At 46.8% G+C, this 25,421-nt stretch overlaps 2 protein-coding genes across 3 annotated transcripts; both read right to left on the minus strand.

The window, feature by feature from the left end:
* Positions 1–363: 363 nt before the first annotated feature.
* Muc20 (mucin 20, cell surface associated) lies at positions 364–10,689 on the minus strand. Of its 2 annotated transcripts, XM_090332197.1 has the most exons (5): positions 10,543–10,689; positions 6,400–7,731; positions 5,617–5,742; positions 3,560–3,651; positions 364–522 (listed from the first exon to the last, which is right to left on the minus strand). In XM_090332197.1, exons 1-5 carry the CDS (start codon positions 10,616–10,618, stop codon positions 454–456), a joined length of 1,695 nt encoding a protein of 564 aa, XP_090188323.1. In that variant the 5' UTR covers positions 10,619–10,689; the 3' UTR covers positions 364–453. The 2 variants fall into 2 exon arrangements, with proteins under 2 accessions (XP_090188323.1, XP_090188317.1); XM_090332191.1 differs by having other exon boundaries at positions 5,617–7,731.
* A 5,699-nt stretch (positions 10,690–16,388) lies between these two features.
* Positions 16,389–24,157, minus strand: LOC150069202 (uncharacterized). The gene is made up of 5 exons (XM_090332205.1): positions 23,988–24,157; positions 23,811–23,880; positions 18,249–18,383; positions 17,719–17,816; positions 16,389–16,596 (listed from the first exon to the last, which is right to left on the minus strand). The coding sequence occupies exons 2-5, from the start codon at positions 23,869–23,871 to the stop codon at positions 16,519–16,521; spliced, it is 372 nt and encodes a 123-aa protein (XP_090188331.1). The 5' UTR covers positions 23,872–23,880; positions 23,988–24,157; the 3' UTR covers positions 16,389–16,518.
* Between the last annotated feature and the right edge of the window lie 1,264 nt (positions 24,158–25,421).

Below are 25,421 nucleotides of genomic sequence, written 5' to 3' on the forward strand. Positions count from 1 at the left end.
GTCATTGGCATATCATTCAAGATGATTGTGGTGCTCCAAAGCCAGAGCTCTACCTGATTTTGTACTCAAACATCCAGACATAATATAAAATAACCCCTTTCTCTTTAAAAATGTCAATACAGAAAGCCTCTGGGTCACACAGTATAATTTTATTACAAAACAAATACTCAGGTAGGCGATCACATCTCTCTGTACTGAAACATCCAAGCACCAGAGGAAGTGAAGGACACCTCTGGAGACAGAGTGGCCTCCTCCTAACACACATACAATCAGGCACAAGTGGGGCAGGGATCAGTGGCCACATCTGAAGTAAGGAGCTTGGGCCAACTGGCTTCCATGGGAACTTTCTAGATCCATCAGTAATGTGGCTTCTGCCTATTGGTAGGAGCCCAGACCATGGGTAGCACTGATCGTCTTTGGCACACAGTTGTACCTGGCTATAGCTGGTATTCCTTAGCCCCTCTTGACTCGTAGTAAGGAGACCTGGACGAGCAGCTTGTGGGCTAGCAATTCACAGTGGAGCTGTGAAGAGAAGCAACCAGAGATATGGCCAGCCTATCCTGAGCTTGCCATAGGCCAAAGACAGGGAGGGACAATGGAAGTCAGCAACACTTCTGAGCCCTCATGTGACAAACATGGATGAGAGCCTTCACACACCTTACAAAACAATTTGTAAGGCAGGTGTTATTTTATAAAGAATGAAAGTAGCTCAAATGGTAGAATGCTAGTCTTGAAAAAGAGAAGCTTAGGGACAGTGCCTACACCCTGAGTTCAAGCTTCAGGACTTGCACAAATAGGAGGATGGGAGGAAGAGGATAAAGAGGAGGAGGAGAAGAAGGAGGAAAAAGAGAATGAGGAGGAGGAGGAGGAGGAAGAGGATTAAAGTATACAGACTAGCTCACCACGTCACACTCAGATCTAATAAGCCACAAAGCTCATTGTCCACCTGAGCCCCACACTCTTGGTTGGACCCCCCAAAGAACCAATGCCCAGTTTCACATGGTCCAGCCTCTGCAGCTCAACTACCAGAACTGCTCTAGAGCAGTTCTCCCTAATTGCGAACCATTCTCCCTAATTGCTTTCTGGTCTGAAATCCTTTTCAGTGTGGGGGGCTCTAGTCTACCCTCATGGCTTCTCTCTCACACTTGGCCTCATACTTCCTTCTTTGACTTTTCTGGAAGAAGGTGTTCGTCATTTACTTGGTGGTACCACATACAACCTCCACATACAGCAGTCTTGGTAGCCCACTCTGCCACCAAGAGAACTTAGTGACCTAGTCCTTCTCTCCTCCATCTCCTGGCAGCCATGAGTACAAGAGCTAAGCTCAGCCTCCTGGATGTCAGAACTTGGACTCTGGGGCAGGTGATGCATGTTGGAGCCACTGTGGTCATGCATGCAGCCTGCACAATACCCAGTGGCTGTGATAGCATCTGATAATGACAATGTCCCAGCCATCTTCCTCCTGAACTTTCTCTAATTATGCACATCTAGAACCCTGGCAACAAATCCTCTGATTTATGACCAACAGTGATTTTCTTTTTCCTGCAATACAATAAAGGGACTCTGTGTGTGGCAGCGGGGAGGGTGGGGGGCGGGGGCATTGTGGGGCTTGAATTCAGGGCCTAGGCATTGTCCCTGAGTTCTTCTGCTCAGGGCTAGCACTGTACCACTTGAGTCACAGCACCACTTAAAAGTTTCCTGGTGTTTAATTGGAGATAGGAGCCTCACAGACTTTCCTGCTTGAACTGGCTTTGAACTGTGATCATCATATCTCAGCCTCCTGAGTAGCTAGGATTACAAGTGTCAACTACCCTCACCTGGCTACAATGAATATCTTTTGGGGGCAGTCCTGGGGTTTTGAACTCAAGTCCTCATGCTTGATAGGCAGGCATTCTATTTGAGCTAATGACTGTAACCCTTTCTACTTTCAATGTTTGATTGCTTCTTTGGTTGCTTATTTTGAAGTAGTCTCAAGTTTTTGCCCCAGCCCTGCCCCCTAGTTCCTATGTTACTGGAATTGCAGGTATATGCTATCCTAGCCTGGATTTTTGTTTCTTCTTTTTTCTTTCGTCAGTCCTGGGGCTTGAACTCAGGGCCTGGGCACTGTCCTTAGGTTTTTCCTCAAAGCTATGCTTTATCACTTGAGCCACAGCACCACTTCTGGCTTTTTTCTGTGTTTGTGGTAATCAAGGAATCAAACCTGGGGCTTCATGCATACGAGGCAAATACTCTGCCACTCGGCCATGCTCTGGCCCCATGCCTGGCTTTCCTGTTGAAGTAGGTTTGCTTTTTCCTCAGATTTATGCCTCTTGAGTGGCTTCGAATACAGGTGTGAGCTACTGCACCTGGCTACAATGAATACCTTCTGTTTTCATCTGGAAATAGCAAGTACCTCACCTGTCCAGCCTGGAAATAGTCTTTAAACTTGGTATTAAGACCCCCAGACAGTACCTCTGCAAAGACTTATCTTTGCAAGGAAGGACAGCAAGTCTGGACTGCTAGGTTGGGGCCCGGTTGGGGCCCTGCTGACAGCACAAGGTGCTAGATGTAAACCTGCAGCATAATTGGAGCACTGCTGCAGGGATAGTTTACTCTTAGACTGTGCACTGGGTCTGCACTCAGTGGTCACGTGGTGGGCAGAGCGTGGGCGCTCCCCACCCCTTCATGCTTCATCGCTCCATCTCTTACGCTGTGAACTCCACACTCAGCTGATGTTTACTGACCTTCCAAAGACTCACACTGTCCCAGAACTTCACCACTGGAAGTTCTGTCCAACAATCTGAGTTTAAGAGAATTTTCCCCAAATTATTATTCAAATATATCCTACCCAGCAGCATTTCCTCTGCAGCCTGCCTCTTCCCCATCTCAGCCCTGCTCACAGGGCTGCCAATCTCAGTATCTTGCTGCCTGCCTTCTCTGGGTGATCTGCTTTGACTACCGGGAAGGAGGTATCTGGGGAATGTGGGGCTGTCAGAGCCAGCCATATATAAAGAGAGAAAAAAGATGAAGAATGAGCCGAGCGCAGTGGCTCAGGCCTGTAATCCTAGCTACTCAGGAGGCTGAGATCTAAGGATCTCCGTTCTAAGCGAGCCCAGGCACGGAAGTCTGTGAGACTCTTATCTTTAACCACCAGAAAACCAGAAGTGGAGCTGTGGCTCAAGGGATAGGGCAGTAGCTTTGAGCTGAAGAGCTCAGGGACAGTACTCAGGCCCAGAGTTCAAACCCCATGACAAAAAAAGAAAAAGAAAAAGAAAAAAGGAAAAAAGATGAAGAATGGAGGGAGTAGAGTTGAGGGAGAATCCCCATGGGCTACTAGATCCAGCCATAACTGAAGCTGAAAGCCAGACCTTGCCTTTTCCCTAGAAACTATTATTGGTTGCTGCCACTTCCAACCAAGTCTTGCTTACCTTCGCATCAATACCACTGACTTCCTCCTTGAGAACTAGAACGCCTATATTTCCTAAGACCTTAAAACTGGAAGGAAATTTTCATTTACATTGCAGTGGTCCCCAAGAACTTCCCACTGTCCTCCTCGGCCTGGATAGGGGCTGCTGCTCACCTGTTCCATCAGCTTCTCCACCACGCTGGGCTCAGTGAGATCTTCCAGGTAGGCCACACGCAGTCGCACGAGAAGGAAGCCTCCATCTCCATCTATGAGTTGAGAACAGAGGAGGATGGAAAGATGCTCAAGTCAGTTCCAGCCTCACCCCCTCCACATACCTTTGTATACTCCCATGTGTAAACATGCCTCTGTTTACATGGGATCTTACCTTTGCTCACCTGGAGGAGACAAAGAGGATTCCCTCCCTGGGATCCTCGGCCCCTGAAGCATCCTCCCAACCACAGTGGAAGACAGGAAGTGTGAGGAAAGGAAACAGAAGTGCCCCAAGAATGTTCTCAAAACCTGGAGGTCCTACAGTGCAATAAAGGCTGGCTCCCATGGGGATGCCCCCAAGCTCTACATTGGTGGTAGGTAAAGAGATACAGTCCAGCTTTCCTGGATTACCCACTTTTCCAGAAGATTCTTTCGTTGAGCCCTAATCTGTTGGTCTTTAGCTGTCACCTTACAATTGTTTAGTCCTCTCACAGTATTATAAGAATTGAACTAACAATTGCTCTTCTAGAACTTTACCCTACAAAAAGTGGCACATGTGTGACAAGTATACTATATATTGCAGTGCTGATAGTTCAAAACCAATTCTAAGCGCACGAGTACTCAGGAGGCTGAGATCTAAGGCTTGAGGTTTGAAGCCAACCCAGGAAGACAAATCTGCAAGACTCTTTATCTCAAACTAACCAGAAGAAAGCCAGAAATGGAGATGCAAAAGCTGAGAAAGGGGCAGGAGTTTGGCCTAGTGGTAAGGTGCTTGCCTAGCATGTACAAAGACCTGGGTTCAATTCCTAGGTACCACATACATAGAAAAAGGTGGAAGTGGTGCTATGGCTCAAGTGGTCAACACTGGCCTTAAGGAAAGCCCAAGGACAGTACTCAGGCCCTGAGTTCAAGCCCTAGGACTGACGGAAAGAAAGAAAGAAAGAAAGAAAGAAAGAAAGAAAGAAAGAAAGAAAGAAAGAAAGAAAGAAAGAAAGAAAGAGAGAAAGAGAGAGAGAGAGAGCGAGAAAGGAAGGAAGGAAGAAAGAAAGAAAGAAAGAAAGAAAGAAAGAAAGAAAGAAAGAAAGAAAGAAAGAAAGGAAGGAAGAAAGAAAGAGAGAGAGAAAGAAAGAGAGAGAAAGAAAGAGAGAAAGAAAGAGAGAGAAAGAAAGAGAGAGAGAGAAAGAAAGAGAGAGAGAAAGAAAGAGAAAGAGAGAAAGAAAAGAAAAGAAAAAAAGAGAAAGAAAAAGAAAAAGCTAGGAAAGAGAATAAGGCCTTGAGTTCATGCTCCAGTACCAGCATGGGGTAAAACAATTACCAGAAACAACCTACAGTCCATCTAACTAAATGTGGGGAGTTTCTGAACAGTGAGGCTAAAGTTTTAGTTGTATAAGATCAATAACTTCAGGAAATCTACTGCACACAGTGCCTATAGATGACAATACTGCTTGTGAACTTAAAAATCCAGGAAGAGATCTGGGCACCAAAGGCTCACACTTGCAGTCTTAGGAGACTGAGATGTGAGGATTAGCAGTCTGAAGCCAGCCATGGCAAGAAAGTCTCTTGAGACTCTTGGCTACAATTAAGCACCAAAATGCCAACGTGGAGCAAGCTGTGGCTCAAGTGTAGAGCACTATCCTTGAGTGGATGCAACTGGCATCTAGAAGAATGTAGTTCAAAGCCAGCCTTGGCAGAAAATTCAGAGCGACTCCATCTCCAAGATAACTAGCAGAAGCCATGCTGGAGATATGGCTCCAGTAGTAGAACACCAGTCAAGCAAACAAGCAAAGAACCACATGTTCGATCCCTGGTAAGAAAAAAAGAAAATCACACTGGTAGGTCATGTCATTGAGCAATGTTTTATCCAGGCTCCTGCTGGCTTTGATGGTAATACTTTGTGGGTTTAGTAAGGATGACACAGATTACTTTTCAAACACTAGAGGGCCACTTTTGCTGAAATCACTGCAAGTGTCTGATGAGTGACTAGAACAGAGTGATCACCTCAAAGATGAAAAATCACTTACCTGCAGTAACTCCCATGGTCTGCCTTGACCAAAGAGTGGCAGATGTTGAGGTCGGGGGCCTTGTTGGGGTCACTGGTGAGGCTGTGATCTTGAGGAAGGTGGTGTCTGTTTCTGGACTGCTGGTGGCTGTAATCAGGTGGTCAGAAGGGTGAGGGCTCCCACTGGCTGTGGTTGGATGGGTAGAAAGGAGAAGGCTCTGGCTGGTGGAGAAGGACCCGTTGGTTGTACTGTCTGTGGTAGAACTCCAGTCCGAGGGGCTGGAGTTCTTGGTGGCAGCTGTGTCAGAGACAAATGGGTGTGTTCCAGGCCTGGTGGGGTGTGGTGGGGTAATGGTGGGAGGCATGGTGTTTGTGAAACCGGTCCTTGTCTCTGCTACAGGGAAACTTGTTGGGGTCTGTATGATCTGTGTTGCAGCAGAAATTGCTGGGGTCTTCTTGGTCTCTGCTACAGGGGAAGTGCTAGGGGCGTCCCTGGGCTCTGTTACTGGGGAAATGGTAGGGATATCCCTCATCTCTATTGTAGAAGAAACTGTCAGGGTCTCCTCAAGCTGTGTTATAGGGGAAGTGGTCTGGGTCCTGAGGGTCTCTGTGTCAGGGGAAATGAATAGAGTCCTAGCCGCAGTCTCCACCGCAGAGGAAATGTGGAGAGTCTCTGTGGCCTGGGTCTCAGCTTCAGGGGATATGGCCAGGGTCTCCACTACAGGGGAAATGTTGGGGGTCTCTGCGATTCCTAGCGTGGGGGAAATGGTGTGGGACTCCCTGACATCTGCTTCTGATACACTACCTGCTGTGATTATGGTGTTAGGAATGGTGGTAGTGCTTGGGGTTTGGGTGAGGAAAGGAACCTGGCTTGGCACTGAGGACTCATGGAGGTGGGCAGTCCAGAAGGTTCCCTCTGATGTCAGACTTGGTGTTTGGCTGCTGGCGGTTGTATGTGGATGGGCAGAAGGAAGAGAGCTCGTGCTGGCTGTAGCTGGGTGGACAGAAGAAGAAGGAGGGCCCCTGCTGTCGGCCGCACTGGCTGTGGTCAGCTTCTCTGAGGGGGTAGAGTCCTTGATGGTGACTGGGTCTGAGGGGCTGTAGACTGAAGCTGAGGAACCAGCAAAGGAAGGCACTTTGCCCCCTGTTGATCCAGCTGCTGTGGAGACTGGAAGTGCTTCTGGGACTTCAGTGTGGTTTGATGTCTTGAAGGACAGCATGGACGTTCCTTCCAAAGGCTTCCCGGTGATTGTCACCGAAGTTCCCCTGGGGTTTGAGACCTCATCTGCTCCCAGAACAGCTGACACTGAGGCACTGGCTGAGGAGGAGGCCTCAGCCAAGGCCGTGGTGTTGGGGATAAATGGTTCTGCCTCAGAGGAGTGGGGCAAAGAAGCTGGTGACTCAGATGTGGACAAGGCCACCTCTCCCTCTGTGGGTCTGGGACCTGTGTCTGAGGTCTCCGAGATGATGGCAGCTGTTTCTTTGGTGATGCTACAATTGGTAAACTCCGCGTGGGTGATACGGTAGGCAGCTAAGGCCTTGGCTTGAGTGGAGGTTCCAGGTGCCAAAGCCTGTGAAGAGTTGCGTCTGGACACTGAGCTGCCAGAAGAGGAACTGTTCTCTGAAGACAGGCTCTCCACTTCTGTTGATGTGTCAATTGTGATCCAGTGGGCCTCTTCAGAGCTGTCAAAGGTACAAGGGCTGGAAAAGGTGGCTTTGGTGGGATCTCTGCGTGTACCATTCCTGTGGGGTGTTCCACGTCCTGTGGGGCTGCCACTTGCCCTTGAGGTAAGAGTCTCATTAGGGGCAGTCATCCCAGCCACAGTGGTAGGAGCTATAATCTTTGAGAGGGTCCAGTTCTCTCCTAGGGGTGAAATGGTGGGGGTCTCCCTGAGCCGTGCTGAGCGGGAAGTGGTCCTGTTTCCCTTGCTCTTGACTTCGGATCTATTATTTGCTGTACTTAAAGTCTTAGAAATGGTGGGAGAGCTCAGGGTTTGAGTTTGCAATGAAACGTAGCTCATAAAGGGTTCTTGAAGGTCCATGGTCTTCTCTGAACGTGTCTTGATCCCCTCAGGCATGGCAGGCACTTCTGTGGTATTTGTTGTCACCAAAGGGACTGGTCCATGGGTGCGAGGGCCTATGTTGGGTGAAGACAAATTTGATGAGCCAGTGGAGTGACTCTTGTATTTAGGTCCTGAGCATTATAGGGAAGAGGGAGAGGAAAGGTCACTGTCAGGAAGTAGAATATGATCATGGATGTCAGCCACGGAGCTAGAGTTGCCCTGACAACTTGAAACCAGCTAGCTCCAGGATTTTAGCTGATTGTCATAGTGGTCAGAGGCAAGGTGTGGGGCCAGGATATACTCTTTTTTTTTTTTTCCTTTTGTTGGTTGTAGAGCTTGAACCCAGTTCCCTGGGTTCTGTGCACTACCACTTTGCTCTAACACTTTGAGCTACAGCTCGACTTTCTGATCGCTTATTGGAGATAAGAGTCTCACGGGGCTGGGAGTTTGGCCTAGTGATAGAGTGCTTGCCTAGCACCCATGAAGACCCGGGTTCAATTCCTCGGTACCACATACATAGAAAAAGCCAGAAATGGCACTGTGGCTCAAGTAGTAGAGCTCTAGCCTTGAGAAAGCCCAAGGACAGTGTTCAGGCCCCGAGTTCCAACCCTAAGACTAACACCTCCCCCCACCAAAAAAAAAAAAAAAAAGAAGAGTTTCATGGCCTTTCCTGCCTGGGCTGGCTTCGAACCACAATCATCAGATCTCAGCCTCCTGAATAGCTAAGATGACAGGCATGAGCCACTGGTGCCTGACAGGATGTATTTCAAGGGTGAACGGGAAGGTATTCTTGCATCCATGGGATGCATGATTTGCAGAACAGGAAGCAGGACTTTGAGAACTCGGTGAAAGAATCCTTGTGATTAAAGTTAGTCACTCTCCTCGTATAAAAGATGCTTCCAGGGCCGGGAATTTGGCCTAGTGGTAGAGTGCTTGCCTAACATGCACGAAGACCCAGGTTTGATTCCTCGGTACCACATACAAAGGAAAAAGCTGGAATTGGTGCTGAGGCTCAAGTGGTAGAGCTCTGGCCTTGAGAAAGTCCAAGGACAGTGCTCAGGCCCCGAGCTTAAGCTCAGGACTGGCAAAAAAAAAAAAAAAAAAAAAAGATGCTTCCTATGTACACCCTTTCTTAGATTTGTTTTTTCTTTTGGGCAGTACTAAGGTTTGTTTTTTGTTGTTGTTGTTGTTTGTTTTTTTTTGTTTTTTTGTTTTTTCCGCCAGTCCTGGGCTTGAGCTCGGGGCCTGAGCACTGTCCTTGGACTTTCTCAAGGCCAGAGCTCTACCACTTGAGCCTCAGCACCACTTCCGGCTTTTTTCTATGTATGTGGTACCGAGGAATCGAATCAGGTCTTCGTGCATGCTAGGCAAGCACTCTACCACTAGGCCAAACTCCCGGCCCCAGTACTAAGGTTTTAACTCAGGACTTTATGCCTGCTCATGTTTTACCACTTGAGCCATACCTCCAGTCCTTTTGTTCTGTTTTTAGGATAAAGTCTTATGTTTTTGTCCAGACCAGCCTGGAATCCTCCACCACACTCTATGCCTCCTAGATAATGTCTACTAGGATAATAAATGTGTGCCACCTCACCCAGATTATTTGTTGAGATGTGGGTCTCATTAACATTTTCTCCAGGCTTCCCTCAAACCCCATTTCTCTTGATCTCTGCCTCCTATGTAGCTGGGATGACAGGCAAGAGTCATCGTGTTCAATCATAGTTCATCTTAGGGTAACTGTGAATAGTGGGGAAGAAAGATCCCCAGGGTGAGTATGAGAATGCTATTGTAAAAGCCAGCATGACACGCAGAGTCTTGGAGCTTCAGAGGAGAAAATGAATCTTCCCCTCTGGCCAAGGCTCTTCTGAACATGAATCTGAGCACTATTCGGATGGACACACCTAAGCTGTGGGCCAGGTCTTCTCCACCTGCCATGGCGAACAGGAGGTGCAAAACCTAAGTGCCAGTGAAGCTGCTCTACTTCTCCATGGAGCCTGGCCCCTGAGGTGGAGAATGGAGAGCCAGGAGCATGCCTCCTCTGGAAGAAGGCCATCATTGTCAGGCCATAAAGGACCCTACTGTGGCCTTCTTCCAGAGGAGGCATGCTGCTGGCAGGTACAGTGGCTCACACTTGAAATTCCATCTACTCAGGAGGCAGAGATTAGAAGGAGGGAAGTTCAAGGCCAGTCTAGGTTTAAAAAAAAATAGGGAGAACTCATCTCAGCGAGCAAGCTGAGTATGGGAAATGTACCTGTCACCACTAGCTACTCAGGAAGTATAGATAGGATTGATATCCAGGCTGGCCTGGGCCTAAAAACATGAGACCTTATTTGAAGAAGAGCTAAAGCCAAAAGAGCTGGGGGCATGGCTCAAGGGGTAGAGTACCTGCCTAGCAAGCATGAATTTAAACCCCAGTACTGTCAAAAAGAAAATTTGTGACAAGATAATGAACTTGGCACAGTTGTTAGTGACAGATTAAAGCCCTGTGTTGTTCTTCTTCTATCCAGTCCAAAGAGTTCTGAGGAGAGTTCACACAAAAGCCCTATTTGGAAGGAAATCTGTGCTAGGCAAGAAGCTTGGAGGAGTCAGAATCTTGTTATACTGCATTCTTTAGCTGTAGGCAGCATTCTCACCAGCTACCACCTTCTTTAAGCCTTCTCACCCCACTTATACTGCCACAGATAGACACACAGCCATTCATAGAGACTCCTAGAATTGGGACTACAGTGTCATGCGTGCTCAAGCTGCATACTCATTCCCAACAATAATCAATACTTAACATATAACCTGGGGTTAATTATGATTCCTGAAAGGGCCTACACTTGCCCAGGAAAGGTTGCCTATACTAAATTCTTACCCAGAGCCCTCCTAAGGAGAATCCCTCTTACCTGCAGAGCTCCTAAAGCCCCCTGCATCCCCGCAGAAGAGAAGAAGGGGCAGAGCCAGGCCCCAGGTAGAGCCCATCCTGGCTGGGTACTGGTCACCACTCACTGCCCAGCAGGCCAGCTCTCTGCCTCTCCCCACCACATTTTCCTGGTTCCTGCACCCAGGGAGAAGGGGCGGGCCCTCTGCACAGGAGGGAGTGACTGGGCAGTTTCCAGGGTGCAGCCAGGTGAACACAAATGTACAAGTTGAGAGAGGGCAAGCAGAGCTGTTCAGCAAGCCAACCTTCCTGTCCCTCCTTGTTCAGTGACTTCTCTTCTGAAGGCTGATTGGAGGCATCCGAATGGTTTCCTGTCACCCCTGCCTTCCTGCTGCAAAGGAGACCAGGCAATCCCAGGCTGGACTTTCTTGGGTTCCATTCCTGACCTTGTTAGCTCTAGGTTTCTGAACCTCAACTTCCTGGTTCCTAAAGTGGGCACAATGTCTACCTCAGTAAGCTGTTGTTGTGAAGAACAAGAAGGAAAACTCTCAGACAGTTCCTGTTCTGCAGTTGGTACTCTTCGAAAGCACCTATGTCAGCTGCATGGCGAGACTCACACCAGTAATCCCGTCTACTCAGAAGGCAGAGATTAGAGAACTGCAGTTTGAAGGCTGCAAAAGGTCATTGTGGAGGAATGGTAGAGTGGTAGAGATAAGGAACAGTGCCCAGGACCTGAGTTCCAGCCCCAGGAAAAAGTGGTGGAGGGGTGGATTCCCCTTGGAAGGTTCCAGATACAAACAGGAGGCTGGGCTGCCACAGTGATGTGGAGATTCTGCCTCTAATCCATGCAGAGCTCACCTTAAGAATGCAGCTCCTCTGCCACCTCCCTCTCCTCCCCTGCCCCACCCCAGCTAAGCTGTGTGAGGGGCTTCCTCATTCCAGGACCAGGTGGGTCTTAGATCAAAACTTAAATCAGTAGACAGACACCCAGACTGGGGGCACTCCACTTCCTTTTATCACTGAGATGATAAAAGAAAGTGAGAAGAAAGTAGATGAGCTTCTAGAAGTTGAGTATGTCCAACCTGGTTGGTAGCTGTTGGAGGCCACAACAAGCTTCTCCAGAAAGTTCTTGAACCATTTCTTTTCTTTTCTTTTTCCGGTCATGGAGCTTGAACTCTGGGCCTGAATGCTGTCTCTGAGCTCTTCAGCTCAAGGCTAGTGCTCTACTACTTGAGACAGAGCAGACACTATTCCATCCACTCTGAGTTGCTGCATAGAACAGTTCTTGTTTTTATGAAAGTGACTAAGTATCAAAGAGATGGCAAACAGTAGACATGACAAACAGGTGCATAGATAAACATTGCACAGATAAGGCTGAGTTCTATGAGAAAGATGGGGAGGAGGAATCAAATTCTAGTATTATAGTGAGGTGGAAAGACAGTGAGGATAGACCCCTGAGGAAGTGTCCCAGACAATGAGGTCCACTAGAGCAGTGTCTGGAAGCCTAAAGCAGCAGCAAATTCAGCAAGCATGAAGAGCCAGGGAGTCCATGAGAGAGGTAAGAGGTAAGAGGTGGGGTAGATACTAAAAGCACTTGGTGGGCTTTTAGGGAAAGTATAGTTGAGGTTAAAGAGCTTAAATGACTTTGTTTCTAGAACTGGTCACACTATTCATTCCAATCAGATGAGTCAAAATTGCTAAGGAAAACAAAACATAACAAAAAACAGTAAGGGAGGGAAAGGAAGGAAGGAAGGGAAAGCAAGGGAGAAAGAAAGAAAAGAATCTGAGCACTAGTGGCTCATGCCTATAATTCTAGCTACTCAGGAGGCTGAGATCTGAGGATCACAGTTTGAAGCCAAATAGGACAGATAAAGCCTCAAGATTCTTATCTCCCAATAAACCAGGAAAAAAGCTGAAAGTAAAAATGTGGCTCCGAAGACAGAATGTGCAAGGTGTGGGGGGGGGGGGCGGAGGGAGGCGGGAAGGAAACAAACGAGTACAAGGCCTTAAGTCCCCCCAAATAAATAAATAAATAAACAAGAACAGGAACCGGGGGACGTGGGGTGTAGCTTAGTGGTAAAAGCTCTTGCTTTTTACAAGGGCATGGCCCTGGGTTCAATTCTCAGCCTTGCAAGAAAAAAATGTGGATCAGACAGTTCAAAGTTGCTTTTCTTATAAAGTGGCAACAGGGAAACAGACCCCAGAGAGATGGCTAATTGTTTAATATCTTGTTCTTTTCATTTGTAAGGATTAACGCAGGGAATATTTATTATCATATCAACTGGGTATGGGAAATCTGGCTATTGTCTTCCTTTCCGGATATGTCCAAAGTCAAATACCAACTTAGTTTCCAGGTGGCAAGGAGGAACTCTAGCCTGGTGACTTCGTTTTGGCCTTCAGTCCGGTGTGTTTTGGACCTAGTATAGGAGCTTTGTCCAAAACAATTGCCCTCATTGGGAGTGTCCATGGAGGGTTTTGACTGAAGAGTGAGAGGGATTAACAGGTTTTTAGAGGGTTCACCCTGGAAGTTGTGTTAAGAACAGGATAGAAGTTAGGTGCCAATGGCTATGCTTATAACTGTAGCTACTCAAGGCTGAGTAGTCAATCACGACCTGAGGATCATGGTTCCAAGTCAGCCTAGCCATGAAAGTCCATGAGACTCTTATTTCCAAAAAAATCTGGAGATTAAGCTATGGCTCAAAACAGTACATCACTAGCTTTGAACAAAAAAGCTCAGGGATAGTGTCAGGCCCCTAGTTCAAGCCACAGTGTTGGCACACACACACACACACACACACACACACACACACACACACACACACCATTAACCCAAGATAGAAATAGGAAGCTTTTACCCTAATCTAGGTGAGGCTTGGTGGATAGAGGGGTGGCTCTGACCCCTGTCAGATAGAGTAGCAAGGAGGAGAAGTATGCTGTCAAATTCACAGTGCATTTTGAAAGTAGAAAGCCTGGGTGATTTCTATCTACCTTGATGAGACACATCAAAGAAAGTAGAGCGTCCAAAATAACAGCATACTTCTCAGTTGGCACCCCGAAGCAGTGAGGTCATCGTCATCAAGGATCTCCCGCTCCCCCCAGGGTCCCTACAGACCCATCTCCCTGTTGAACCTGAGCATGATGGAGGGATGATTTTCACTCACGACAAGGCACTCAAGAACAGCCCAGAGCACTGGCCTGCTAAAGGCCTGAGAGAAGACTTAACTTCATAAAATGCCCTTGGAATCCAAGGTCACAACTTGGCTGACCATTGAGCTGGATCACCAAACTGCTGTGCTTTGCTGGAAGGACAGACAGCCTTTCTTGATGGCCCTGAGTCCTCGCTCTGGAATGGGAATGTTGGATATGTTACACATAGCCTGTTTTATTCTTTTTGTGCAGGGATTCATACCTAAGAGTCATCTTGAGCCTCGGAGACATCTTTGAACGCGGGCTTTTGAACAATGCAGGAAGAAGAAGGATATGTCCTTACTGGCTGGATCTTGTCCTGGGACTTACTCTCTGCTCTCTGCCTCTTTCTTGTTTCTATCCCTACAATAGCTTCCTCTTCCACATGAATCCACTATAATACTTGGATAAAAGCCCAAGTCCAGGCTGGGAGTGTAGCCTCGCAGTAGAGTGCTTGCCTAGCATGCAGGAAACCCTGGGTTTGATTCCTTGGAACCACATTTATTGAAAATGCTGAAAGTGGTGCTGAGGCTCAAGTGATAAATCCTTGAGAAAGCCCAAGTACAGTACCCCAGGCCCTAGTTCAAGCCCCAGGACTAGCAAAAAAAAAAAAAAAAAAAAAAAAAAGCCCAAGTCCCCAGGACCAAAATAAAACCTTCTTCCTTTCAGTTGCTCTCACAAGTATATTGGTCACAGCTATGAATAAGTAACACACCATATCCCTTCCAGTCCCTTCTCTGTCACCCTCAATGAGCTCTATTTCTGAACATAATATATATTAGATCATTTGGGGCCGGGAGTGTGGCCTAGTGGTAGAGTGCTTGCCTAGCATGTACAAAGACCCAGGTTCTATTCCTTGGTACCACATACAAAGAAAAAGCCAGAAGTGGTGCTGTGGCTCAAGTGGAAGAGCGCTCGCCTTGAGAAAGCCCATGGACCGTGGTCAGGCTCTGAGTTCAAGCCCCAGGACTGGCAAAAAACAAAAAAACAAAAACCAAGGAATCGAACATGAATCTTTAAGCATGCTAGGCAAGCACTATCCCACTGGGCCAAACTCCCAGCCCCAGGATCTCACATTCTTGCTTGGCTTTTCACTCACAGTTGGCATTCTATCACTGGAGTCGCACCTCCACTTCTGGCTTTTTGTTGGTTAATTGGAGATAAGAGTGTCATAGACTTTTCTATTCAGGCTGGCTTTGAACCCTGACCCTCAGATTTCATTCTCCTGTGTTGTGGCATGAGCCACCAGTACACCACGTTTTTCATCCTTTTGTAATGTTTTGGGTAGTTTTCTGTTCTCTAACTACACCACATTTCAGGTGATCCATTTTCCCACTGATGGATATTGGATCAATTCCAGTTTTTCGCTTTTCTAAGTAAAACTGTTGTGAGCTTCATTTTTGTGCATATCTAGGACCATGTGGAGCTGGCAGACAGATTTCTCTGCAGGACAGACCACTCTTATACACATTTCCAAGGGTATCTTAAGGAACCCACAAGACCAAGCTATCAGTCAGTTGTGCCAGCAGCCAAATTAATAACATATGTTTATACTGGCTCCACCTTCATTCCTGTCTCATTTCCCTTTTCCTAACCTCTGATCTCTGGGATTATGTTCCTAAATAAATTATTCAGTGAAACTAAGCCAAGACAAGTCCATGAGTCCAGCATGGAAATCCACGACGCTAACAGTGCACCTTGCTGTAATCACCTCCCCAGTGTTCAGATTAGTGGAGGCCTGGAGCAAGGCCTGAGGCCCTTGAGAGCTTGGGTGGCTCTGCGCAGCTGCAACTCAGGGGTGGGTCAAAGGGATTTGCATGAGAAACACTGTGCTTTGGAGTGGAGGCCCTGGCATACCCTGCCAGGGAGTGTATACCCAGGAATGCAGCCATGGTAGATGAGGCCTGTGATAGTGTCCATGCAGGAAGCTGGTAACCCCGGGCTCTGCTTTGGACTGTACTGTCTGGGTAAAGACCTGTTGGTAGGGAACAGAGCAGACAGAAAGACGGTCATCCTGAGGACTTCAGCAGTGGAACTCTACCGGGGCGGATGTGACAGTGTTGGGAAGACGTGGCAACTTGGAGAAGGAGGCCAGGGACAGAGAGACGTAAAAGATGTCCTTAGGATTTGAAATTGGGAGGCTGAAAATAGAGAAAACACTTTATTTTTTAGATCCAAGACCAGGACTCAAACTTGATACCTGATGCTTTTGTTCTTCAGCTGGCATTCTACCAACTGAGCCATGCCTCCAATCCCCAAGAAAAATGATTTTTGCCCAGAAAGAAACATGGAGAGAGACAGGAAGAATTACTTAGCCAAACAAAGGAGTGCTAGATTCTTCCTTTCTGCTTCCAAGAAAATTACTATATTTGCCAGGAGCTGTGGCTCATCCTCATGTACTTACAAGGGAAAGATTAGGAGGATAGAGGTTTGAGGTCAGTCTAGGCAAAAAGTTAAGGAAATTCCATCTCAACAAGCTAAGCGGGATGATGCAACACACCTGTAATCCCAGCCACATAGATAAGTCGAGTATGACTCTATCTGGAAAGAGAGAGAGAGGGGGAGGGCTCAATTGTAATCATAACACAATAAATAACACCATAAACCAAACATATGTTTCAGAATTTATCTGGCTGTTTCTAAGCACATTTAGATGTGATTGTAACCATTTCCATTGGCCAACAAGGATGAGAACAAATTTCCCCTGTCCCAGTGGTCCTGGTCCAGATAGGCCCAGGATAGGGTCAGGTGATGTATGCTGCTCCAGGGACGTCCTCGGGCATGGGGTGGATGGAGGAAGAGCCTTGGTAAGGAGTCAGGCTCTCTTCTTCATTCCCTTCACAGCCATGGACAGTGGCCTTCCCACAAGGCTGGTGTGGAGAAGCTGATGAACCTAAATGACAGGAAGCAAGAGCCTGGCTCCTCTCTCCAATGGATACATGCATTCCCAAACATGGCAATCTTTTGTATACAACAAGAGCCATGTTCTTCTACAGTTGACCTGAATTAACTCTGGACCACAAGCCCTATACAGCAAGTTCTAAGACACAGAAGCACAGAAATGGTAAAGAAGTTATTTGTGTTGGCTGGATGTGGTGGCTCACACTTGTACTCTTAGCTACTCAGGAAACTGGGTTCTGAGGATCGAGGTTCAAAGCTAGCCCAGGCACTAAAATCCACAAGATTCTGTCTCCAGTTAACTACTAGAAAACCAGAAGTGGCACTATGGCTCAGGGGGTAGGATGGTAGCCTTGAGCAAAAAGTGTCCAAGAGCAGTGCTCAGTCCCTGAGTTCAAGTTCCAGGACTGGTGAAAAAAAAAGGAGGAAGCAATCAGAGAAAGATTTAGGGCAGAAGTTAGGGGGACAATTTGGCCCATTGTTTCAATACAGAAAGATATGAATGTGCTCTACATTCTTTTTATTTTTCTTCGGGTCAGTATAGGACTTAAACTCAGGGCCTCACGTTGGCACTCAGCTTTTTCCACTGACTTTCTGGTGTTCTACTACTTAAGCCACACGTATCTTCAGTTTTGTTTATTTTTAATCATTTTATGTTATTGTTATTGTAAAGGTGATGTACAGAGGGATTATAATTACATGAGTCAAGTCACGAGTCCATTTTCTTTTGTCTTCTGTTCCCTTACTCTCGCCCAGTAAGTATGGCTTTTTGTTGGTTACATGGAGCTTGATTTGTCTGCTCAGCCTACATCAAACTTCAATTCTCAGAACTCAATCTTCTGAGTAGGATTATAGGCATGAGCTCCATGTCTAACTTGCTTTTCACATTCTTAAACGGTGGGGGTGGAAGACAGCCAAAGAAGAACAGCATTCGTATCGGATGAAAATGGAGTGAAATTCACATTCTTATGTGCAAAAATTCTGATTCTTCTCCCTTAAAGCCATCACTGCAGTGGAGCAGTGTTGCTCTAGCTCGGAGCTCTTTGTTCCCTTTTCTGCATTAGGATCTGGAGGAGGTCAGGAAAGGCCCTGGGAGGGAAAATACTACGGCACCTACCATATTCTTCACCCAGTCTGGATTGCTTCTGGGGGGACCAGGTGGGCTCTTCACACTCAGCACCATCTGTAGCACTATCTTGGTAGTCTGAGAAGAAGCTGGAAGAAACACAGACTTGAAAGTTTTTGTCCTTGTCTCCCACCCTTCCTGTAGCTATCCAACACTGCCAGCGCCTGTCTGCCTAGACTCCTGTCTCCCCAGGAGATACTCATGCTCCAAGAGAAAGTGGGGCAGTAAGGCCCAAATGCCTCATCATCCCACCCTGATCTTCACCACCAACAGCTTAGCTTCTCCCTTTGCCATCTGGAAAAGAGGTCCTAAGGGGAGCAGCAGATGCCAAGAAGCACCGGAGAAACAAAGCAGGGAGGAACCTGTAGTCACTCAATTTATAGAAGTGTGAGGAACTTCAGATGGCTAGGGGTCTTAGATGCCATCCAGTCCACATCCTAATGTTCAAGCAAGGGCCTTTCCTGTGTCAGTCACAGTATCCCACTCTACTATGGAAGGAAATGGGCCTGGATGCAAAGTACCAGGGTTGCAGAGGGAGTGGTAGTCTGGGCAGCAGTCTGGTACCACCTGGCAGAATTCATCACAGTAGCAGCTTCCTCTCCTGCAGCGGTGATCAGTTCCAAGGCAGCAGAGAGACTGGGGTTGAGAACAACTTCCTGGAGAAAAGGGACATTAAAGGCAACAAATAGAGAGCTAAGGGTGACATTGTCCAAAAAGAAATGTACTCTTTGGACTGGGAGTTTGGCTTAGTGGTAGAGTGCTTGCCTAGCATACATGAAGACCCAAGTTCAATTCCTCAGTACCACATACATAGAAAAGGCTGGGAGTGGTGCTGTGGCTCAAGTGGTAGAGTTTGAGAAAGCAAAGAAGGAGGAGGAGGAGGAGAAAAGAAGAAGGAAGAAGAAAAGTAGTCTTTTACCTGACTTATGTAACTAACTGTAACCCCTTTGTTCATTACCTTTGTAATAACAATAAAAAATTAAATTAGGGTCGGGAGCATAGACTAGAGGTAGAGTGCTTACCTAGTCTGCACAAAGCTCTGGGTTCTATTCTTTGGAACCACATACACAGAAAAAGCTGGGAGTGATGCTGTGGCTCAAATGGCAGAACACTAGCCTTGAGCAAAAGTGTCCAAGGACAGTGCTCAGACCCAGAGTTCAAACCCCAAGACTGGCAAAAAAAAATTAATGGCACTGTGATAATGGGATATCCGCATGCAAAAGAATGGTTTTGGATCCCTACCTCATACCAAATATTAAAAAGTTAACTCAGAATGGATTATAGACTTAACAGTAAGAGTTTAAACTATGAAACTTTTGAGAAAAGAGTAGGTTCAAAAATCAGAAAATGTGTGGGTGGGAAATGGGGACCATGTCATGAGAAAGGGTATCAATGTTTCTGAAGTTATGCACCTTCTATCTGGTGAATATAATGTAACCTTTCTATTAATCACAATAATAAGAAAATCAGACTGGAAAAAAATCAGAAAATGTTTATGAAGTTGAAAGAACTCCGTGATCCCTATTCACAAAAGTTTTTTTCCAAGCCAGGTGCTGGTATCTCACACCTGTAATCTTAGCTACTCAGGAGGCTGAGATTTGAGGTTCATGGTTCGAAGTCATCCCAGGCAGGATGAAAAAATGCAGGAAGTGGAGCTGTGGCTCAAGTGTGCTAGTTTTGAGCAAAAAGCTCAGAGTAGTGCCCAGACCCCAGAGCTTTAGTTCAAGCCCCAGGATGAGTACACACACACACACACACACACACACACACACACACACACACACACACTTCCCCAGGTTACTCAACTCAATAATCATCTGATTTATTATTATTCATCCGCTACAAGATAATGGCCTATCTGTAAGAGATGGGAAAAGCTACAGCCTGTGGATCAGTGTCCTCGTGGGGCTGTGTCTCCGGTGAGATGGGTCTCCCATATTGTTTTCACTCCCCCCCTTCTATTCTTCTCTCCTTCTGCTCTAGCCTCTCCTTCCAATTGCCTCGTGTAAGGTTAACACCTGCCTGGGGCTTTGTGTAAGGATAAACCTAAAGGCCTTTCAAAGTTGACAGGCTCCACAGAGAGCCAGGCTCTGGGAGAATGTGGGGCTGGGTGGGGCTGACCTAATCTGTTGTGGGAACAGGGCCTGCAGGTGTTGTAAAAGGAGTGGAGCTGCTGAGCTGGGGGCCTCTCAAGGTGAGGACGAATGGATGACTGGCACTGAGACAATAGCCTCTGAGTTTGCCTTGGCTTCTGCTCATGTTCAGCTTAGGCGTCTCCCACAAATGAACTATTTCCCTTCTCATATCATCCCTTATCCTATATGGCTCATCTAGTATCAGTCAAAGAGAGTGAATCCCAGGGACCAGTTAAACTAGGCTCGCAGACCACTTTTGAGGCAGAGATGAATTCATTGGTGATTATCAACATTTATTTTAACAAGATGGGATGGGATAGGATGAAATAAGATAGCTCAAATAGGGCCGGGAGTTTGGCCTAGTGGTTAAAGTGCTTGCCTAGCATGCATGAAGACCTGGGTTCGATTCCTTGGTACCACATACATACAAAAAAGCCAGAAGTGGTGCTGAGGCTCAAGTGGTAGAGCTCTAACCTTGAGAAAATCTAAGGACAGTGCTCAGGCCCTGAGCTCAAGCCCAGGACTGGCAAAAAAAAAAAAAAAAAAGATAGCTCAAATAGATTCATTTATATCACACATGAAAAAAGTGAGTTGAAGTTCTTTTTGAAATATTTGCTGGTTTTCTTTACATAGCTATGCGTATTGAGTTATGGCATTAAATATATTCATTAATGTGAACTGAGGCCAGAAATGTTTGAAAGCCTCTAGGTCTAGAGAGATGCTCTCATTTTAAAGATGGAGGAAGAGCATTTGCTCAAGGACATGGGTGGGGTAGGGAGCAGAAGCAGAAACCTTGACTTTCTCTCTGCTTTCCCACCACACCATGCTCAAAGGGCTCACTCAAAAACAAACAAACAATAACAACAACAAAAACGCTAAACAGAAGTAGTGCCTGGATCAACTGTTAGAGCACTGGCCTTGAGCACAAAGTGGTTCAGGGACACCACCCAGGCCCTGAGTTCAAGCCACAGGACCACCCCCGCTCCAAAAAACAAAACCCCAAAACAGAAAACTCAAACCTGCATGTGCCTACTCCAAGTTATGGCTTAAACTGTTTCCTCTGCCTGGAAGGTTCCCTCCGTCCCAAATACATTAGCTCAAAACATTGTTAGATTCAAGGCCACTTTTAAACCCTGTGGCGGCTAAGAAACTAGCTTATTATGAACATGTTAACTAAAGAATCAAAAAATTTGCTAGGAGCTGGTAGCTCACTCTTGTCATCTTAGCTACTTAAGAAACTGAGACTTGAGTATTGCAGTTCAAAGCCAGGTAGGTCAGAAAGGTCCATGAGACTCTTATCTCCAATTGACCACACACAAAAAAATCCAGAAGTGAAGGTGTGGCTCAAGTGGTAGAGTACTAGCTTTGAACAACAACAAAAGCTCAGGGAGAGTACACAGACTCAGAGTTTAAGTCTCAGGACCAGCACACATGAAAGAAAGAAAAGAAAAGAAAGAGGGGCCCTGATTTTGGCTTAGTGGTAGAGTGCTTGCCTAGCATGAAGGAAGACCCAGTTTGATTCCTTGGTACCACATACATAGAAAAAAGCTGCAAGTGGTACTGAGGCTCAAGTGGTAGAGCTCTAGCCTTGAGAAAGTCCAAGGACAGGGCTCAGGTCCTGAGTCCAAACCCAGGACTGGCAAAAAAAAAAAAGAAAGGAAGGAAGGAAGGAAGGAAGAAAGGAAGAAAGAAAGAAAGGGGGGGGGATGGAGAGAAGAGAGAGGAGGGGGGGGGAAGGAAGCCCAGCCTTTCCATACAAGCCAAATAATTAACAAGGGAATTTTTTTTTCTTCATAGACCTCCCACTAATAAATGCTGGCAGGGCTAGGTGCTGTGGCCCAAGTCTCCCTACCTACTTAGCAAGTATAAATTCCTGACTTCAAACCAACCAACCATCAAACAACTACCAACAGGCAGAATGATGACTAGAAAATCACCCCCTTGACAACCTGTAATGGAGAAAAGGAAAATCTTTAAACAATAATAATCAAAGAGATCAAAGAGAGCTAAAATCACTGGACCAGGAACATTTATAAGGGAGTTGCTCTTTGGAGCTGGGAGTGGTGGCTCACATCTGTAATCCTAGCTACTCAGGAGACTGAGATTAGAGGATCCCACGGCCACTAAAGAGCCAGAGACTCTTATCTCCAATTAATCTCCAGAAAACAAGAAGTGGGGCTGTGGCTCCAGGGGTAGGGTGGTAGCTTTGAGCTGAAGAGTTCAGGGACAGCACCTAGGCCCAGAGTTCAAGCCCCACGACCCACAAAGAGAAAGAGAGGGGGGGGAGTTGCTCTTTGGATGATCAAGTTTAACACCAGTAAAAGTGGGAACAGTAGACATTGTGTGGCATGGGTCTCCTTTAAGGTTCAATAGGAAGCATAGCATGTACCCCATCTGTGGAGGACTTGGCAAAGAAATGATGTGATTGTGGTCCGAACCTCACTTCCAGACTTTAGGAAACATCAGGGGTATGAGACCCCTTCAAGGATTCAATCCAAATCCAGGATGTAGGCTATACTTCAGGATAAATTCCCTGGTTTGTTCAATAAATGGTGCGGGCTGACTTGTAGATGTAGACATACTTTGGGACCATGCCAGTTATGAAACTAAAGGTGTGGTTCAAGAGGAAAGTGGGAAGAGCCAAGTGGAGTGGGGCGGGGGGCTAGCAAGAGCATGATTCAAATAAGCCAACAGTAAAAGGACATTTTTAAAATTATTTTTTATGTTGGTCCTGGGGCTTGAACTCAGGGCTTTGGCCCTGTCCTTTGAGCTTTTTTTGTCCTTGAGCACTAGCCTACCACTTGTCACAGCTTTCCACATTCTGCTTTTTGCTCATTAATTAGAGATAAAGGTCTCTCAGACTTTTCTGCCCAGGCTGGCTTCAAACCATTATCCCCTGATCTCAGCCACCTGCATAGCTAGGATTATAGGTGTGAACCACTGGTGGCAAATTGGGCAAATTCTCTTTTATAAGAAGCCCACTGTCAACAAATAACCCAATTCAGTGACAATGACATTCATCTATCATGAGGGCAGAACTCTTGTCATTCCCCAAAGGCCCCATCTTCCACTACTGCAGTGTGTATGGGGGGGGGCGTTCAATACCAACCCATGAACTTGGGGTTACACTAAAGCCATGGTAGTTACCAATATAAGTGCCAGGCAGGGGCCAGGGCCTGGATCCAAAAGGGGCTACATGAAGCAATGACAGCTAATAATGATCCCTCCAGAGCACCACCTTTAAATGTGTGTGTTTTCTAGAGAAGGGAAGCATGGAGAAGGATAAGGACACTTCCTCTGCTGCTCTGGGCAGCTTCTTCCAGTCCTCATTCTAATTCAACTCAAGCTCCAAACTTGCAAGTCTCACTCAGCAAAGCAGAGAGCTGGCCATTCCCCTGAAGTTCTTGGAGAAAAGGGATTCAATAGCCCTTCAAAAGGGGAGAATTTCCCTCCATAATATCTAGTTTTCTCCCAGTGAGAAACTCAGGTCAATACCTTTGTTGAATGTCCATTGCAGTTCCTCGGAATATTGAAGCAAACTTAATGCATTTGGCAGGCAGTTGACTAGTGAGTCGCAGTTAATCTGGGTCTGGGCTTGTCTCTGATCTTTTCTTCTGACTCTTGCACCCAACCAAGTGCACATTCTAGAGCTCCATGCTGCCTCTACACACCAGAGTCGCAGCTGATTCCACACCACCCTGCTTTCCGGGACACACAGACCTCCCATCCCAGCAAACCTCTGAAATGGAGTTGTGGATCAAGTGGTAGATCACCAGCCTTGAGCAAAAAAACTACTAAGGGGCAATGCCCTGAGTTCAGTTCCTACTACTGGCACAAGATGGGGGAGAGGGGTGGGGAGGAGAGGAGAGATAGAATCATAAATGAATGAGTTAGACTAGATGCTGGAATCCATTTGACCTCTAGCACAGGGCCAAGCCAGCTCCTCACCTGTCTTCTGCTTTGAGGTCACAGGGCTCAGCCACAGCAGAAGGAGAAGGACCGGCCACATGGCTGCAGGCTGGACAGAGACAGAATTCTGTACTTCAGGGATTAAATCCCTGCCTCAATCCCCACCCTTCCCATAAACTCAGCTGGTATCTGCCCAGTGGAGAAGCCAGTTCATACCTGGATGTTCACTGGCAGGAGATGTGGTGGCAAAGCAGTGGCACAGGTGTCCCAGCTGCTTGGAACAGCTCACCCAAACAGATAGTTTTCAAATTTCCTGGGGACTCTAGGCTCTGGGACAAATAAAAAACTGCAGAGTGACAATGTTCCAAGGACCTTGAGATAATCTACTCTGACCTTCACATTTGATAGGTGAAGACCCTACAGCCTAGGGATAACCAGGGACCCTCTGGCTTCACATAGCTTGGTTGTGCCAGAGCTGAGGCAAGAACCCTAGTCTCCTGGAGAGACCTGAATGCTGGGGAGATAGTAAGACAGACCCAGGGAATGAGAATGAGCTAGGTGTTGTTCCAAGTCAACCTGAGTTGTCTACAGCAAAAGGCTGCTGGAGTAGACATCTTTTTCTTGTTTCCTACAAGAAAACGTGAAGTGCACGCTCCATTGGACATTTGGAAAACACTTATGATCTGGTGCCAGTGATGCTCAACTGGTGGGCCCAACCAGGTCCTGATTAGTACTTGCAGATGATAAGCTTAGAAACAGACAGTGAGTGCCTAAGACAGACCCAGTTTCAACCTACCAACTTACCTACATTGTCACCTCCCACTCCAGGGGCTGCAAAAACACAGTCTTCACGTGGTAACCAGTGATGTTTCTCTCTCCCTTTTTATTGTCTATTAACTGCACAGAGGGGGTTTTATTGTGATATTTCCACACATTCATAAAATATACTTTGATCAAATTCACCCCCTATATTTCTTTCTTATCTTCCCACTTTTCTTCCCCCAGTTCTGGGGCTTGAACTCAGGGCCTGAGCACTGTCCTTGGACACTTTTTGCTCAAGGCTAGTGCTCTGCCACTTGAGCCACAGTGCCACTTCCAGGTTTTTCTTAGTATGTGGTACCGAGTGATCAAACTCAGGGCGTCATACATGTTAGCCGAGCACTCTTAGCACTAGGTTATGCTTCCTGCCCTATCCTCCCCAACACCACCCCGCACCCCCCCTTTTTTTTGTCAGTTGTGGACTTGAGCTCTGGGCCTAGGTGTTGTACCTGGGCTATTCAGCTCAAGACTACTGCCCTACCACTTAAGCCACAGTGCCACTTCTGGTTTTCTAAGGGTTAGAGATAAATAGTCTCATGGACTTTTTTAGTGTCCATGCTGGCTTTGAACCACGATCCTCGGGTCTCAGCCACCTGAATACCTAGAATCACAGGCATGAACCACTGTACTCAGATATCCTCCCACTTTTAAAAAGTCATTTGTGGGGCCGGGAGTTTGGCCTAGTGGTAGAGTGCTTGCCTAGCATGCACGAAGACCCGGGTTCAATTCCTTGGTACCACATACATAGAAAAAAGCCAGAAGTGGTGCTGTGGCTCAAGTGGTAGAGCCCTAGCCTTGAGAAAATCCAGGGACAGTGCTCAGGCCCTGAGC

This window comes from Megascapheus bottae, chromosome 1 (assembly GCF_031878675.1).
Source record: "Megascapheus bottae isolate mThoBot1 chromosome 1, mThoBot2.hap1, whole genome shotgun sequence".
NCBI lineage: Eukaryota > Metazoa > Chordata > Mammalia > Rodentia > Geomyidae > Megascapheus > Megascapheus bottae.

Coding starts and splice junctions, on each gene's coding strand:
- Muc20 (XM_090332191.1), bottom strand. CDS start 10,618: ATGGGCTCTACCTGGGGCCTGGCTCTGCCCCTTCTTCTCTTCTGCGGG. Junction 7,732..10,542: donor GGGCTTTAGGAGCTCTGCAG/GTAAGAGGGATT, acceptor CACCCAACATAG/GCCCTCGCACCCATGGACCA. Junction 3,652..5,616: donor GACCATGGGAGTTACTGCAG/GTAAGTGATTTT, acceptor CTCAACTCATAG/ATGGAGATGGAGGCTTCCTT.
- LOC150069202 (XM_090332205.1), bottom strand. CDS start 23,871: ATGTGGCCGGTCCTTCTCCTTCTGCTGTGGCTGAGCCCTGTGACCTCA. Junction 18,384..23,810: donor GACCTCAAAGCAGAAGACAG/GTGAGGAGCTGG, acceptor CCTTTTCTCCAG/GAAGTTGTTCTCAACCCCAG. Junction 16,597..17,718: donor CAGACTGGGTGAAGAATATG/GTAGGTGCCGTA, acceptor CCTGTCATTTAG/GTTCATCAGCTTCTCCACAC.